At 51.1% G+C, this 15,573-nt stretch overlaps 2 protein-coding genes across 9 annotated transcripts; one reads left to right on the forward strand and one right to left on the reverse strand.

Annotated features, from left to right (window-relative positions):
* Positions 1–74: 74 nt before the first annotated feature.
* BSCL2 (BSCL2 lipid droplet biogenesis associated, seipin) lies at positions 75–11,573 on the reverse strand. 8 transcript variants are annotated; one of them, XM_082477923.1, is made up of 12 exons: positions 11,495–11,573; positions 9,424–9,646; positions 7,624–7,940; positions 5,973–6,054; positions 2,892–3,035; positions 1,951–2,085; positions 1,666–1,763; positions 1,091–1,232; positions 882–949; positions 623–711; positions 447–527; positions 75–308 (listed from the first exon to the last, which is right to left on the reverse strand). In XM_082477923.1, the coding sequence occupies exons 2-12, from the start codon at positions 9,514–9,516 to the stop codon at positions 166–168; spliced, it is 1,392 nt and encodes a 463-aa protein (XP_082334049.1). In that variant the 5' UTR covers positions 9,517–9,646; positions 11,495–11,573; the 3' UTR covers positions 75–165. The 8 variants fall into 8 exon arrangements, with proteins under 8 accessions (XP_082334049.1, XP_082334048.1, XP_082334047.1 ...); XM_082477922.1 differs by having other exon boundaries at positions 623–703; positions 883–949; positions 2,892–3,056; XM_082477921.1 differs by having other exon boundaries at positions 623–709; positions 883–949; positions 2,892–3,056.
* Positions 8,912–11,549, forward strand: GNG3 (G protein subunit gamma 3). Its single transcript, XM_082477971.1, has 4 exons — positions 8,912–9,051; positions 10,035–10,248; positions 10,652–10,751; positions 11,026–11,549. Exons 3-4 carry the CDS (start codon positions 10,653–10,655, stop codon positions 11,152–11,154), a joined length of 228 nt encoding a protein of 75 aa, XP_082334097.1. The 5' UTR covers positions 8,912–9,051; positions 10,035–10,248; position 10,652; the 3' UTR covers positions 11,155–11,549.
* Positions 11,574–15,573: the final 4,000 nt, after the last annotated feature.

The raw sequence follows: 15,573 nt of genomic DNA on the forward strand, positions 1-15,573 counted from the left end.
TCGGGGTGGGGGATGCCTGGGGAACATCAGGCTTTCAAATGGCCCTGAACCCACTTCAGAGTCAGGGAGGCAGCTGGCACGAAAATAGTTTATTGGGGGAGCCCCGGAAAGGGAAAGGGATCAGGGGGGAGCGGGCTGGAGTGTGGGGACTCTGCCCTATTCTCTTCAGGAACTAGAGCAAATGGGGCGCTGGCGGACAGTGCCTGCCGAGGGTTCGGAGCTGCCCACGGTCTCCGGGGCAAGGGCAGGGGCAGAAACAGGCAGGTTGGCCTCCGTTAGCAGAGCTGCATCTTCCCAGGAGCCTGAACCTGGGCCAGGGGAAGGAGAAACAAAATCCCAGATGGGAAACTCCAGACCAGGGGCTCCTGCCCCCACCCAACGTGGCCTTCTCCCTACCCACAGGCCAACCCCAGTCCACCCAGGTCCCGCTGCAGAGTGCCCCTCACCGTCACTGGCCTCGGGCTCTAGCTCCTCCTCGCCACTCAGGGGCTGTGGATCTGGTTTCTTCTCCTCAGACAGCTGGCCTCCTGCAGCCCCAGGGGGAAGGCAGAGGTCAGTCTGGAGGAGGCTGAAGGGGAGGGCTGAGAGGAGTCAGGAAGGAGGTCGGGCTGCTGCACCTCACCTGGCTCCAAGGGATCTGCACGCCTCTCACTGTCCTCTGTAATGGGTGACAGCTGAGTGGACTCCTCCTGGCCTTGGGGCCCTGTGCCTCCAAAGGGGGTAGAGGACAGGGCAGGGCTAGGGCAGCTGTGCCTGGATGGCAGTGCCGACTTCACCCCATTCAGCCCTTCCCTTGACCTTCAGCTTGGTATGTGAGCACCTAAAGCCTCACACTGGACGGCGCAGGAGCCTCCTCACCCAGCCCCCAGCCATCACCGTTACCTGGCTGATGGGCAGAGATCCTCCGCTGGACTTCCTTGCGGGAACTGTCTCTGTTTCGGATGTTTACCTGTAGGGGGGAAACTCCTGAGCAGCAAGGGCTGCCTTCCCTCACCGGTGATCAGGGCCCTTCAGCCCCAGCCCCCAACATGCTCCTGCCCACTCCCCAAAGAAGGATCATGAGGGGGAGAGGAAAGGGGTCCTTTGCGACCTGCAGAGAGAGGCGGTGTCGGGGCCAGATGCCCCGCCACACCCACTGCATGTAGCTGAAGAGCACGATGACGCTGAGGAAGGTGAAGTTGCTGGCGACACCAACGAAGGCGCAGGTCATCGGGAAGTTGTACAGCAGGTACCTGAAGCAGGAAGCAGAGACAGGAGGGGAGTAGCAGCTACCAGGGAGTACCAGCCTTCTCCTTTCCCAGAAATAACTTCTAGGGCGATTCACCAGTTTGGCTAGAGCTGGGCCCCATCCCCTGCCTCCCACCCACTGAGCCGATGTGTTCAAGAGAGCAGTTCTCAACACTGACTGCACATGACCTTTCCCTGGGGTGCTTTCAAAAAGTCTGACGGCCTGGTATGACCCTAACAAATCCTGGTCTTGGCGTGGGGCCCAGGCATCAGTATTTTTTTTAAAGTTCCCCAGGGACCTGATATGCTGATGTGCAGTCAGGGTGGAGAATCTGTGGCCTAAGTAAAACCCGTAAAACCCGTCGTCTCTGCTTAGGACCCTCCTCACTTAAGGACAGCCCCACGAGAGCTGCCCAGGCCACGTCGGCGCTTCCTCACCTGAGCCCAGTGAAGTGGGCGTGGATGCGGAGGTAGGCTCCGTACAGCTGGATGCGCTTGCTGTGGATCTCGATAATGGCTCCGGTGGTCGGCACATACTGCAGGCGGGTGGGCAGCGGTGGCAGCACATCAGGCCAGGATCCTGCCGCCGTCACTCTTACCAGGCCAATCTGAGGCCCGCTTCCAGCCTCTACTGCTGTCCCTCCTGACCGAGCCCAGAAGCTCCTCAGGTAAAATTCTGGGCTTGTGGGGAGGGCTGTCTCCTAGTCCTCCTTCCCCCCTTACCGAGTTCTCCCTGTATTCTGGGTACAGCTCCACCTCCAGGACCTGCTTCTGCTCTGCAAAGCCAAACAGCAGGAGGCTAGAGAAGACCAGGGTGTCAAGCATCTGGAGCAGGTTTGAGCGGTAATGCAGCATCACCTGCCAGGGCCAGGAGGGAGAGGCTGGGGACGGGTGCCCGCCCCTCCACCACCCCTGAGCAGGCTAGGAAGGCTGCTTCTTCCCCGGTCCCTGCTCCCTCACTTTCACTTCCTGCCACGCCCCCAAAACCCAAGTCTTGACCCAACCGTTGCAAACACTTGAATGACATCCCTGCCCTGCCCTACCCGGCCACGTGTCTCTATTCCAATACAACAAAGCCCCCTTTTCTAAGAAACCCTCCTAGGTGAAGCCCCGCACTGTCTCTGATCTACCTTCCTCCCAAATGGTTCTATAATCCAGAACAGACTGTATGTTCCAGTGTACCATCTGAAGCTTTTTCCCCCATGTGGACATTCGGGGATTTGCTTCATGATATGGTTCTGTTGATAATTAAGAACAGAATCTAACATTTATTGAACACCCACTATTTCCTCATTGAATCCAAACTAGTTTTGTTATGAGGGAGTTACTACTATATTCACTTATAGCACTTTATAACTAAGGGGTTAAGTAAATTGCCCCTCAGCTAGCATGTTTCTGAGTGAGGATTCGAGGCCAGGCTTGCCTGGCTCCAAAGAAGCCCGTTTTCAGGGTGGCTCCACTCTTCAGACTTTACCCCAAAGCTGGACATGCGCATCAGATGTTAGGGGGTGTTTGTCTGGTGTGGTAAACTGACACCTCTTGCCTATCCTGATGTGTCTGTGACTTCAGAGCTGGGATGTTTTCTCCTGAAGCCCTACCCAGATACTCTGACATCTGTCATCATTCTCCACACCCTCCTAGACAGGCTAGGAATGAACACTCACGGAGCGTGAAGAGGTGGAGATGATTCGGCTGCCTCTGGTGTAGCATGAAATGGTGACCAAGAACATGCCCAAATCTTGATTCACAGGAGACTCTGGCAGCTCAAGCTCTAAGGTAACGCGGTACGGCTGTCCATACATCAGCACCTGCCCAAGGTAGCCCCGTCTCTTTAAAAAAAATTTTTCTTAATTGCGCTGCCCCTGTACCACCTCCCCCCTTCCCCTCCAAACACTCTGCCACAACCCTCCCCTCTCATAACAGGCCTCTCAATCTCTCTGGTCCCAAGAAAGTGCTGCCCCCTTCTGGTGGCTGGATCCCTCCCACTTCTGAGATCTTCAGTATCCTGTCTGCTCTACTGAATCACTCTTTTCGAGAAAGGCTGTGTCACATTTCTTTTCCAAAAGTGAATCCTCATGTTGCCAACTGGGCCATCTGTGACTCAGGTCTCTCTGTCCCCATGAGGCCATCTCCCCGGACCCAGCCTACCTTCACTTACGTTATTAATTAACCGAGTGCCAGAAGTGCTCACCATCTCCCTAGCCAGCTGTCGCACAGTCACTGTCACTCAACACCATCTTATGTCATTCTGGGTCCTTTATCTTGGTTCTGTTGGTAGAACCCTGAGACTCACAGCAGGAAGGCTTCTTCACTGGGATTAACCTCAAAAGGTTAAAGATGTGCCACCAAACACACCCTGGTTTTTCCTGACTGTTCCTATATTCCTCTAATCCTGTATTCAGCTATGCTTGTCCTATGTATGACCCCCTCAGGGTGACACATAAGGATCACAGGTGTGATGGTAAAGCTTCTGGTTTTAACCAAAGAGGGAGTGGATTAAAAAAAAAAAAAGAAGTTGAAAAAAACTTTGCCCTAACCCTAATAGTGTACTAGCTCCGAAATCTAGATATGGCTATGAGGGTACTTTGAGCATTTTATCCATAGGGTAATAGGTGAAAAACCACTGATCAAAGTCTTTCTTTATACAGATTCTTATTTTCGGTCTGAATTACGTCTTGACAAAAATGGATTCCATGAGATTCCTACCCCCCTGTAGAGACCAGATGAACCTAAGCCAGTTGCTTCACTGAATTCTTTGAAACATTAAAATCGGTAGTTCTCTGGATGGGCAGGAGGGAAATGGGGAGTGACTGCTAGGTAGTGGGTATGGGTTTCTTTCTGGGGTGATGAAAATGTTCTAAAATTGATTATGGTGATGGTTGCTCAACTCTGAATATACTAAAAACGACTGAACTGTACATTTTGAATGGTGACTTGTACACTATGTGAATTATACCTCAATAAAGATTTTTATATATATATTTTTCTTTTTAAACCAGTAATTATGTCATCTCCTCCAAGGGCATCCACAAAATCTAATACCAGAATCTTGTCAACGAGTCCTGCCTTTGTTCGCATTTGTCTGCCTGGTGGGCAGGTTCTCCCTCTCCTCCGTTCCCACACAGTATTCACCCTTCCTTAAAAGGCCCACTTTGAGCCTCACCATCTCCATAGTCTCACACCTGTCTAATTCTTCACAAATTCTTCTGAAATGCAGAATCTGTGTCTTTGCTACTTAATGCAATGTATAGATTTCTGTCAATCCTGTGAGCTCCTTGAAAGCAGGACCACATCTTCTATTTCTAAACAAGGTGTTACACACAGAGTAGACCCATTATTTCATGCATTCATTCAAAAATGTTCACTAGAAATGAATGAAATGATCAATCTGCTTTAATTATCAGGGACTTGGGCCTCACCCTTCATCCTTCCATCCCTTCCTCATCCAGCAGCCTGGTACCCGACTGTTTTAGGCTCCTTGCGTCCCCAACCATTATGATATACGATGGGCAGCCACACAAATGCATGCAGCATCCCAGGTGCAAATGTACTGTGGCTTTGTTTCTATTCCCCTCTCAATATATTCCATTTATTATTATTATTATTAAGCCACAAAAACACATTGAACAAATGTTTTCACAGAACATTCTATGATCATCTCCAAGTTACTTTCCTGAGTAGCAGAACTAAAATGATAATCCTCTGTCTTGCAATGCCCAACATTCCACTTCACCACTTTTTTTTTTTTTTTTTTTGGTCACACCGTGCAGCTTGCAGGATCTTAGTTCTCCCCCTAGGGATTGAACCTGGACCCTCAGCAGTGAAAGTGTGGAGTCCTAACGACTGGACCGCCAGGGAATTCCCTTCCCCACTTCACCACTTTGAAATCTCCATTTGGGATCCACTCATCCCACCTGGTAAGCTTTCTGGATAGTGTTACCCTGGCAGTAAACTGGAAGATGTCACAGGATATAGAATACACAGTCTCCCAGGTTATTTGTATTGTCAACCCCAGGGGGCCCCAGACTCTACAGTTTACACTCCTCCCTTCAGAGTGACCATTTATTTCTATCCTGTGTTTTTTATCTTTAGGTCAGTATTCTCCCAAGTACAATTTTTGAAAAATCATTTTCAAATGATATTTAAACTCTTAGTAAGTCTGATTTCTGATGACTTCTCATTACACTGCTGACAACTCAAAAAACTCTGGTGATCAGAAATGCTCTTGATCCTCCAAGATCCTTCTGAAGTGTTCTGGGATCCTACCCTTTTTCAGAGCCTCCAGCAGCTTGCCTAACAGAGAAGGATGCATTCCCATTCTGCATTTCCCAGGGTTTCCAGGTTTGTTGAAGGCATACTGGCATTCGGCCAGTCCTCTGGCACAGTACCCTTTGTAATGGCAGGTTACACATATCTGTCAACGGTTTCATAATTTAACATACTTTCAAAACTCTTGGGTGGATTCCATCCTAGTTCTGTAAGATAGCTGATCTGTTAATTTAGGTTCATTTACATCTAAAATACACCTTATCTAGTAGATATGGCCTGGCTGAAACAATTTAAGAAGGAGGAAAGAATAATCCACACAATTCATTTGGACTTTAATTTTTCTTTAACCTCCCTTTCCTTGAAAGCCTTCCTTTTAGTCTCTATTACTCGGTCCCTGACGTCCAGGTCTTTCTCAAGCCTTCCTGTTTCAAGTCATCAAAGCTCTCATGAAACCTCTCTTCAGCTCCCGTACTCACCCGATCACGTCCACCCTTAGCCAGTGAGACGTTGGCAACAGGGAAGGAGCAGAGTAAGGAGGCGGAGGAATCGCAGTCGGTCCTAAATGAGAACGGGGATGATACTCTGCTAAGTTACAGAGTCTGCCTTACTTGTTCACACACCTCCTTGGCCCCTAGGGCTCCCTTTCCTATCCCCCATCCCTTCTCCCAGAATGGGCACGCTTCTCTGTTATAGAGAGAGATGGAGAAGAAATGCAGCCAGGAGATTCAAGACAACAGAATGAGTCTTTAATTCTCTTCCTGCTATTTCCATTTATTTCCTTTCATTAGGGCAGACATTCTTAAATGGGAACCTATGGACACTTAGTTGAACAGTTTCGGACTTAAGTGTTTCTAAAGACTCACTTGGGGAGCTGATAAAAATGCAGATTCCTGGGTCCCACTCCTCCAGATTCTGATTTAGGAATTCTGGTCTGGGGCCTAGTTTGAGAAAATTCCTCCAAAGGGATCCACAGATGATCTTTAAGAGGCTTATGAACCCTTCGAATTGTAGGCAAAATTGCACATGGGCATATATATAGGTTTTTATGGCAGGAAGGGCCATAGCTTTCATAAGATCCATGCCTCTTAAAAGTTTAAGCAGGGCTTCCCTGGTGGCGCAGTGGTTAGGAGTCCGCCTACCAATGCAGGGGACACGGGTTCGAGCCCAGGTCCGGGAGGATCCCACATGCCGCAGAGCAACTGAGCCCGTGTGCCACAACTGCTGAGCCTGCGCTCTTCAGCCCGTGAGCCACAACTACTGAAGCCCGTGTGCCACAACTACTGAGGCCTGCGTGCCTAGAGCCTGTGCTCCACAACAAGAGAAGCCACTGCAGTGAAAAGCCCTCGCGCTGCAAAGAAGAGTGACCCCCGCTTGCTGCAACTAGAGAAAGCCAGCGCACAGCAACAGAAGACCCAACGCAGCCAATAAATAAATAAATAAAATAAAATAAAATAAAATAAAATAAATAAATAAATAAAAGTTTAAGCAGCTCTGCCTTAGAAATTACAGCTCATGACCACGGACTCAGGACAGGGAAAAAAAAAAAAACTTTGGACCATTGATAATAGTGCCCTTGTCAGCACCTCTTGATTGGTCCCATAGTCATTGTTAAAAGAAGGGGAGAGAATTTGGCAGGGTCTGTAAAATGGGAAGGAATTGAGGCCCCAGGCAAGAAGTAGGACTCTGGGAGTTTATGTACCCAGACACCCTGTGTTTCCATAAATTCTCTTGCAGCAGACTATCCGGGAGTGGGAAGAAGTAATGTAAAAGGCAAACTACTGCTTTCCTAATACCTCCTCTGCTGAAGGCCAGATTACTTCTGAGATGACCCAAGGGATTGGGTTGGCTCAAAAGTCTACAGTGGCCCTCATAATGACAGTCTAGGAGAGGGATTTTTTTTTTCTTCTTCTTTTTAACCAGATTCCAGTAACCAGAGACAGGACTAGGACCCTAGATCCTACCAACCCAGACCTGCTCCAACCTTGGGTTATAAAAGAAATCAGTATAAGCACACTGGGCTCAAGTGCCCTCCTCCGTAAATAAGGGGGTTGACCTGAATAAGCTCCAAGGGTCCTTGCAGCAATTCTCTCACAGGATTCCCCTACTTTGACAGAAGAGCCCTCTCACCTGTAGTAGAAATGCACGGGGCTGAGGTGGCTGACCGTCGGCATGTAGGAGTAGTAGAAGGAGCCATAGAGGAAGACAGACACCCAGAGCAGGAGGAGGACGGCACAGAAGAACACCCCAGACTGCAGGAGCAGCTGGCGGGCACGGCCCGCCAGGACGTGGCCCATCTCCTGGGCCCACAGTAGGGCAGGTACTGGTGGGTCACTGACCATGGTGGGGAGTGCAGGCGGCCTGGCCCCGGGTTCAGGCCTTGAGTTCCTAGGTGCTCTGCCACCTGGACGCCACCCCTGGCCATGGGATGAAGCAGCTGGTGGTTCCTGGAAAAAGACAGAGAAAGGGGAAAGAATGGCTCTTTTCACGGGGGAGGTGGGGACAAAAAGCACAAGCTTACCGGACTGGCTTTGAGGAACCAGAGATAGCAAGACAGAGCAAAGTCTTTGTTTCATATGGCCTTTCTCCAATTGATTGCGTTTCTCAGCCAATTATCCCTTCCTTTCCTCCACTGTGCTCTCTCCACCACCTGTGCTAGAGTTCCTCAGCTGAACCCATCCTCGGGTCACCTGATTCTGGGACAGCCACCTTGACAGTCATTCATAGTAATACGTAACATACAGAGGATGAGCACCTTACAATTCTTCCACGGCGGTTTTACACACACGATGACACGATTCCACACTGCGAGGTGGCTGCACGGAGAGCGCGCGCGACTTGCCTAAGGTCGCACAGCCGGACCCAAAGCCAGCAGCCTCAGCGCAGCCACAATTCCCTCCCGAATTGAGAGCGGTCGCTCTCAGACAGGGCCGCGCCCCACTCCGGCCAGGGCGTCCTGCAGCCAACGGCCGCTCCCCGCCAGCCTCCTCTGGCTCGGCGGTGGGCGCGGCGCCCGGGGCCCCCCCCACCCAACCGCAGCAACATAGAAACCAGCCAGCGGGCCGCCACAGCGGTGCAGACTCACCAGCCGCGCGCTGCCGGGGCAACGGCGAGAAGGTACTTCCGCCTCCCGGGGGAAGTCCCTCCCCCTTCCGCCGGCCCGCCCCCCCCCTTTGTAGCACTGGGGGCGGGGCTCGTCCGGGGCGGGGCCCGGTGCAGGGGGCGGGGCCTTCCGAGCCGCCAAATTCCTACCTCCTGGCGCCCGGCACCGTCCGTTCCTGCGTTCCGTTACCCTCCGGATACCAAAACCAAAGGGGACAGGCGCCTCCCTCCAGGCCCCAAGATATGCTCCAGATATGAGTCAGCAGCATCCCTCAGCCCGCCCCTCGAGGCCGCAATCACGGCCCTCCGCCCACACCTTCACTATCCGCCATTTAACCCCTGAAGATGGGGCGAGGCGGGCATCCAGCTGGCGCTGATTTTCATTGCCCACAGCTCCTTGGATCTGTGGGCTTCCAAGGCAGAGAGCATTCGCCCCGAGAACGCTGCAATCTGCGGGTACCTGTGCATCTTGCGCGTTGCGCCAGCGGGCTGGCTGTCCCCTATTCACAAGAGCGGTAGCATTTCAGGCCCGTGTTTTGTCTCGAGCTTTTACGATGCGTGATCGACCTCCTCCGACCCTAACTAGACTTTCCCTCCCCCACAGCGCATTATCTAGACTAGCTTTTGGCGGGTGGCACTTTCTATTTTGTATATGTCTATTCACCCCAAGTAAGATCCCTCAGAAGGATCAGTGTTGTGTACATCTTTGCGTACATCTCACAGCACCAAGCACAACACTGCAGACGTGGGAAGCAATCTCAAACCAATACACACACACACCCAGGAAGCCCATCCATTTCCAGAAACACCCACCGAACTCTCCCCTACCTCGTCTTTGTCCGATTCTTTGATCTGATCTCTGCATGCCTCTTTTCCCCCAGCTGCTCCTTCTGCTCTTCGGTCTGCCATTTCTTTAGACATCTTCCTGATGGACCTCGCCGCCCCTGGATCTTCCACTCGAGTCACTTGTAGCTAGAACGTTAAAGTGGTGATCTAGAAGCTGATACCTGTAGCTCATCACATTTTCCTGGATATGGGGAATGGAGGGTCCCTGGGAGAGAAATGAAGATTCAGGTGTTAAATGCTGTGTCAGAGTAGAGGGAGGAGGGATGGAGGGGGCGACTTGCCCAGCTGATGTCAGATTTTCAAATGAGCAGGGTCTCACGCAGTCAGTACTGACTCCACTGCAGGGGCTGTCACAGGTCCAGACCACCCCATTTGAGAGGGGAATCTACCTGGGACTCAGCTACTTCCAGCTCCTTGGGGGAGGTCTCTAGCCCAGACCCTGGATGCCCGCAACGGGGGAGGGGCAGGTAGTGAGACAGTAACAGTGGGGGTGTGCACAGGGGCTGCAGGCAGCAGCCAGGCTCCCCCACTGGCCAGACAGTTGGTATGTGCCAGGATCTGAGCAGCTCCTTCTAGCATCCTTCATCTTTCAGGTAACAGCCAGTGCTGGAGCTGCAAAAACTGGGACTAGCCCTCCACTGGCCTCTGACTTGACCCTCCCCAGTGGCCTTGTATTAGCTGCTTCTGCTGCTGCGTCAGATATTCTCAGCTGCAACTCCCTGCAAGGTGGGGCACCCATCTCAGGCAGCAGGTTTTGGTGCACCCCACGATCCTTCTCCCCAGGACTGTCGCTGCCCGTGGCCTCAGGTGAGTAGCGAGCATTCTGCTTTTCTCCCTTTGGGGCTCAAGGGGGCAGGTGGGGGTTCTGTGCTCTCCTCATTAGGGCGGGGCTCTTTCTAGTTGTGGTTTTCAGAGCTGGGAACACACATAACTTGAGGGCTCTGAAGCCTTAAATCATTTGTATGTTTAATGATCTGTGGCCCAGGCCATGTAGGAGTTTGGGGAGCATCTCATCCCACTTCTCCATTTCCTTAGCTGAGGAAGACAGGAATGGGAAAGACCACGGAGGTTGGGGATAAAAGGGGAGTAAAATATTGGGGCATATGACCCGGCCTTGTAAAGGTTGATGAGGAGTAAGCACAGAGGGGGGCCTTCAGCTGAGATTGTGCAGGGCCCCCCTATCATGCTCTGAGCTCTCTCTTTTCTCCAGGATGAAAGGGGAGACCCCTGTGAACAGCACTATGAGTATTGGGCAAGCCCGCAAGATGGTGGAACAGCTTAAGATTGAAGCCAGCTTGTGCCGGATAAAGGTGGGTGGGGCCCTGGATCCCATTAGTTGGCAGCCTGTACCGTAGGTTCCCGAACCTCAGGGTAAGAGATGCTTTCTTTCATTGACTCCCTGAGGTCACAGGAGGAGTCTTGGGATCTGTAAGGAGAGCTGGCCCCAGGTCTCTGTGGGTGATGAGGGAAGAGAAGACTGTCTTAAGGAGCCCTAGAGATGGCAAAAGATTATCCATTTGGGGAGGGAGGCTGCAGTCCATTTAGGGTTTCTGGCTAACAGTTCCCCTCCCGGCTGTGCCCCAGGTGTCCAAGGCAGCAGCAGACCTGATGACTTACTGTGATGCCCACGCCTGTGAGGATCCCCTCATCACCCCTGTGCCCACTTCAGAGAACCCTTTCCGGGAGAAGAAATTCTTCTGTGCCCTCCTCTGAGCTGCCCTGTCCCTCCTCACAACTCTTCACCTTTCCCTCTCCCGGGCCCTTCCTCATTTTTGTCAGGAACTGTGGTGAGCCCCCTAGGGTCCCTGCATCCCATCCCTAGCCCTTTCCCAACCCTGTGAGGTTATCTGAAGCACAAGGCCCTCCCTCGCCTATCTGCCGACCCCATTTCCTCACCCACTGAGGCGGACCCAAAGCACCCCGTGACCCGGGGCACCCTTAGCTCCACCCACAGAAGGGCTGTCAGACTCTGCCAGCGTCCTGCCCGCTTCCCTCTGTGACCCGCTCAGACAATGGAGAGAGGGATGGGCTGGGTGCCTGCTCTCAGTCTCACCTGGAACTATTGGAAGTGTAAAGCCATTTGAAGAATAAAGTCATCCAGAGTCTCAGAGGGCAGCTCCTGTGTTACCGTTCTTGGGGGATAGGATCATCAGTCAGTAGATTTGGGAGTGGGTGCGGCAGGTGGAAAAGCTTGCCATAACCAGGGAACAGGGCCAGTCAAAGCGGGTTAGACATTGTCTAGGATCGGAGATCCGCCGGGTTAGGGTGGATGGCGGGCAAGAGAGAACGTCTCAAGTGGAAGAATTAAGTTACAGACAGACACTCAGAGGCTACTGTCAGAGGAGAGCATTCACACACACACACACACACACACACACACACACGGGAGCAATGAAGACAAGTGAAAATGAAAACAGACCGAACGGGGTGGACTTAGGGAGGGATTCCGAAGGGCAGTCGCAGACAGGAGGTACCCAGTGAGAGGGGAGGAGCGTGGTTCCAGTTCCTGGGAAGGGGCCGTTTTACTTCTAAGATGGCGACGCCCACAGCAGGTCTCCGTCCAAGATGGCCGCCGCCAGGGGGATCCGCACCAATATGGCGGCCGCACGTCACAGCGTTTCACCGTTCAGGGCTTCTCAGCTGGGCCCATACTTAAAATGGCGGCCCCAGGCATCCAGAGTTCTCAATATGGTCCCTTCCGTGCTCATCTGTCTCAAAATGGCTGCTCCTTCCCTCGTCAACTCGATACCCACTCCTGCCCACCCCGGAGGCCGGAAGCCGACGTCCACCCGATCCAGGTGAAGGCACACTGGCGGCTACTGCCAAGGATCATGGGACAAGGGGGTCCCAGCAAGCACGCCAGCAGTAGGCGCCGGTCGCGTGGATCTTATGAGAGAATCTAGGTCTCTATATCTTGCCTAGTAGAGACTCCTTTGGAGCGGAAACAGAAGTGTGAGGACAATGCCCGGCGCCGTTCGGCTCGGGGCGCTGTTCCTAGGTCGCTTCCTGTTCTCCCTAGGAGTTGGATAAGCCCGAAGTTGTTCAGTTTGGGCTTCCTGTTAGAACTGGGGCTTGCTGTTCTCCCACTTCCCATTGAGGCCCCTTCTGTCACATCCGCCAGGAGCAGTGTCCCCGCCCCTGGTGCGCCTACCACCCCTCGTAGTGGTCCAGCAAGCTGCCCGGCCAGAGGTTTGTCTCACGAGCGCCTCCCGGACTCAAACTTGGCGGAGGTTTATAAAGCCCCAGAATACCTTTCTAGAAGCCGTTACCTTCCAAGGGAAGGAAAGACACATACGGAGGTGGGACCAGGGCCAAGGCGGAGAAAGTAAGTCTCAGGATGTCTGCTCCTCGTGGGTTGTCAAGATTCCCCACCCCCTACCCAGTGATACATGCTTCCCGGGGCAAGCCTGGGCCATGCTTTGTCCTGGGATACACTTGCGGGCAGGGTCGGCTGCCAGAGGCTGCCTTGCGGAAGGGGGTGACCTGTATTAGAGACAGCACATCGCCCCCAGCTTCCCCACACCTTCACACAGGAAGACAGCAGGGGAGGGGAACAGAGAGGAAACCAAAGGAATAAAGGGGGTTCTACCAGGAACTGAACTTGAGTTTCCTATGGACGTCTCCACAGGCTCCGGGAGTACCCAGTGAACTTGAGGCACCTTCAGGAATAGCAGCTTCCCTGCTGTTGATGAATTCCTGAGCCCTAACAGGCCCTGGAGATATTTAATTCCCTCATCCTAGAGAGGAAGAAACCAAGGGAAGTAACCTGGCTGCTCTCCTGAAGTGGGGACCTACCCCCGTTCTGTTCAGGAGCCTGCTTAGTTCTTCCTTAGTGCCCGTTGAAAACTCCTCTGAGGATCAAGTCTGTTTAATCCCTGCATCCTGTCAGTGTCTGGCATATGGCAGGCATTCAAATAGCCAACGATTGTACTATACATGCTTAAATGGCAAGCAGGGCATAGAAGGCACTAAAAGAATCTTTCTCTTTTCCTAAGGTATCACAGTGTTGGGCAAATTCCAGAGGGGTAAGTGAAAATGTCCACATCAGCTCAGACTTCGTAAGAAGTCAGAAGTGCTCAATAAATGTAATCTTGATATTAGGTTATTTAAAAAAAAAAAAAAAAAAGCAACCTCTGCTCAGTTTTTCTACACATTCAATTTTCATACTTATCAGATTAGGGGTGAATGGCTGCAACCCTAGCTGGGGGCAAAGGGGGGGGTCTAGAGGTTACTAGAGACAAGGCATGAGCTATAAATAACCATTTAAAATGATTAGCTATAACACTGAGTAACTTTAAATATCCTAGAGAATGAGCAGACACTGAAATCAAGGATAGCCTTTGGGCCCAAAGCTGTAAGCCCCTAGGGTGGGAATCTCTTATCATGTACAGAGGGAGGAGTTAGAGCAGTAACTGTATCTGTATCACCACTACTTCAAAACACTAGATGTCATAAGCCTGTGGGAGCCCAGCCTTAATAAGTCCTTGACTATTTATCAGAAGTTACAATCAATATCAGTTCGGTGCTAGTAATGCAGTAGTGCTTTTGTCAATTAAAGTTACCTTCTCATTCTACATATTCACTAGGAAAGAATCCCCATCAAACATCTTCTGTTGAATAAGCAGGCTTTTCCTCTTAAGTGGTAATTACGAATAAACTTAATCTGGCTCCTAAATGGAACCCTACATTTAACTTCAAGCATCCAACTGGTTTTAGTATAGGCCAAATACACAGAGGTCATGAGTTATAATTTTTCTTCTATTCCAATGGCTCAAGCTCTTAGTAAAAGCAAGCACTTAAGTAAGCCAACAAACCCCGAGTGAAGGTATGGCTGGTTCCCAAGTGAAAGCATGGCAGAATAGGAAGGGAGAAAAGCCATGAAAGAGGAAAGCCGACCTTGGTTGGAACCCAGTACGACTTGAGGAGGAGCGTCAGAAATAAATAAAGCCCCCAATGACACACTCTATCCAGTCAGTGCAGCCACAGGAGAGGGTGAATTCAATCCAAATGGTTATTTATTCTAAAACTGGAAGCTACGGTGCCTACATTTTTGCCATAATGTTGTAATGAGAACAGGGGAGGAAAAAGTTACAGATGTAAACAATGACACAGTTACATTTTTTTTAAATGGTAAAACCCTTTTTTACTGGCCACTTCCAAGAATGCTTTACAGGTTGTGCAATAACATTTACAGGCTCCATGTGGTGGTTGTTTTTCTCACAAGCTTTTCCATCTACAACTACAACAGACGTCTGATAAGACACTAAACAAGTCTTCTAAGGAAAACAAGGGTAGGGATCCCGCCTGTTAATCCACATTTTCCCCCTTAACATTGTTTTTTCATAATAAAAAAACAGACAGAAACAAAACCCAGACATCTACTGTTGTTGCGAGTGATCTCTTTGACTAAACCGACAAGGACGTGGCAGTTTCACTCTCCACCCACCTAGAAAAAGCTTTTTTTAAAAAAAATGACTTTCTAGTGTCAAAAATTAACAGCAAGTACCTCCCCTCCCCCCAAAAAAACCCAAAGCGGCTTAAGCTTTGTCCCCCTGGTCCTGAGGGCCTAGCATCCCCGAACCGTGCTGTAGACTATAAAAAGATGCTATTTGCTGGAGAACTAAACGTTTGAATAGGGGTGGCAGCTTCTGCCTCAGAGTCAATTTTCTGTTATAACATAATCTTGCCCTAAGGGAATTTCTTTGGGCTCCAGTTTCTACCTCCTCCTTTTTACCTCCCTGACACTATGAGCAAAGCTTTCTCAAAAACTCCCCTTAATGATAATAAAAAGTTAGTGGGTTACAGAAAAATTCATGCAATCACTTCACCCACTGCCACACACAAATCCATTTGATGGCACCACAGAAAAAGCAGGTGCCCAGAGAAAGGACATCATGATGAGCAAGCAAACGTATTGCCTATCAGCCCCCCATTCCAGCCTCCGGCTCAGAGGTCCTTGTGGAGCAGAAGGGCGACAAGAGGGCCAGGACGAGGGCCTGTGCACCCGCCTGGGCACGGCAGTAACCGTGGGAGAGGGAGAGAGAGGTCAAATCTCAGCACAACATTTTCAACGGAGGACTGCCCAGGTAAGGAAATGGAAGTGAAGTACCTTCTAGTAGCACAACCCAGGGC

This window comes from Balaenoptera physalus (genome assembly GCF_965194825.1).
Source record: "Balaenoptera physalus genome assembly, chromosome: 10".
Taxonomy (NCBI): domain Eukaryota; kingdom Metazoa; phylum Chordata; class Mammalia; order Artiodactyla; family Balaenopteridae; genus Balaenoptera; species Balaenoptera physalus.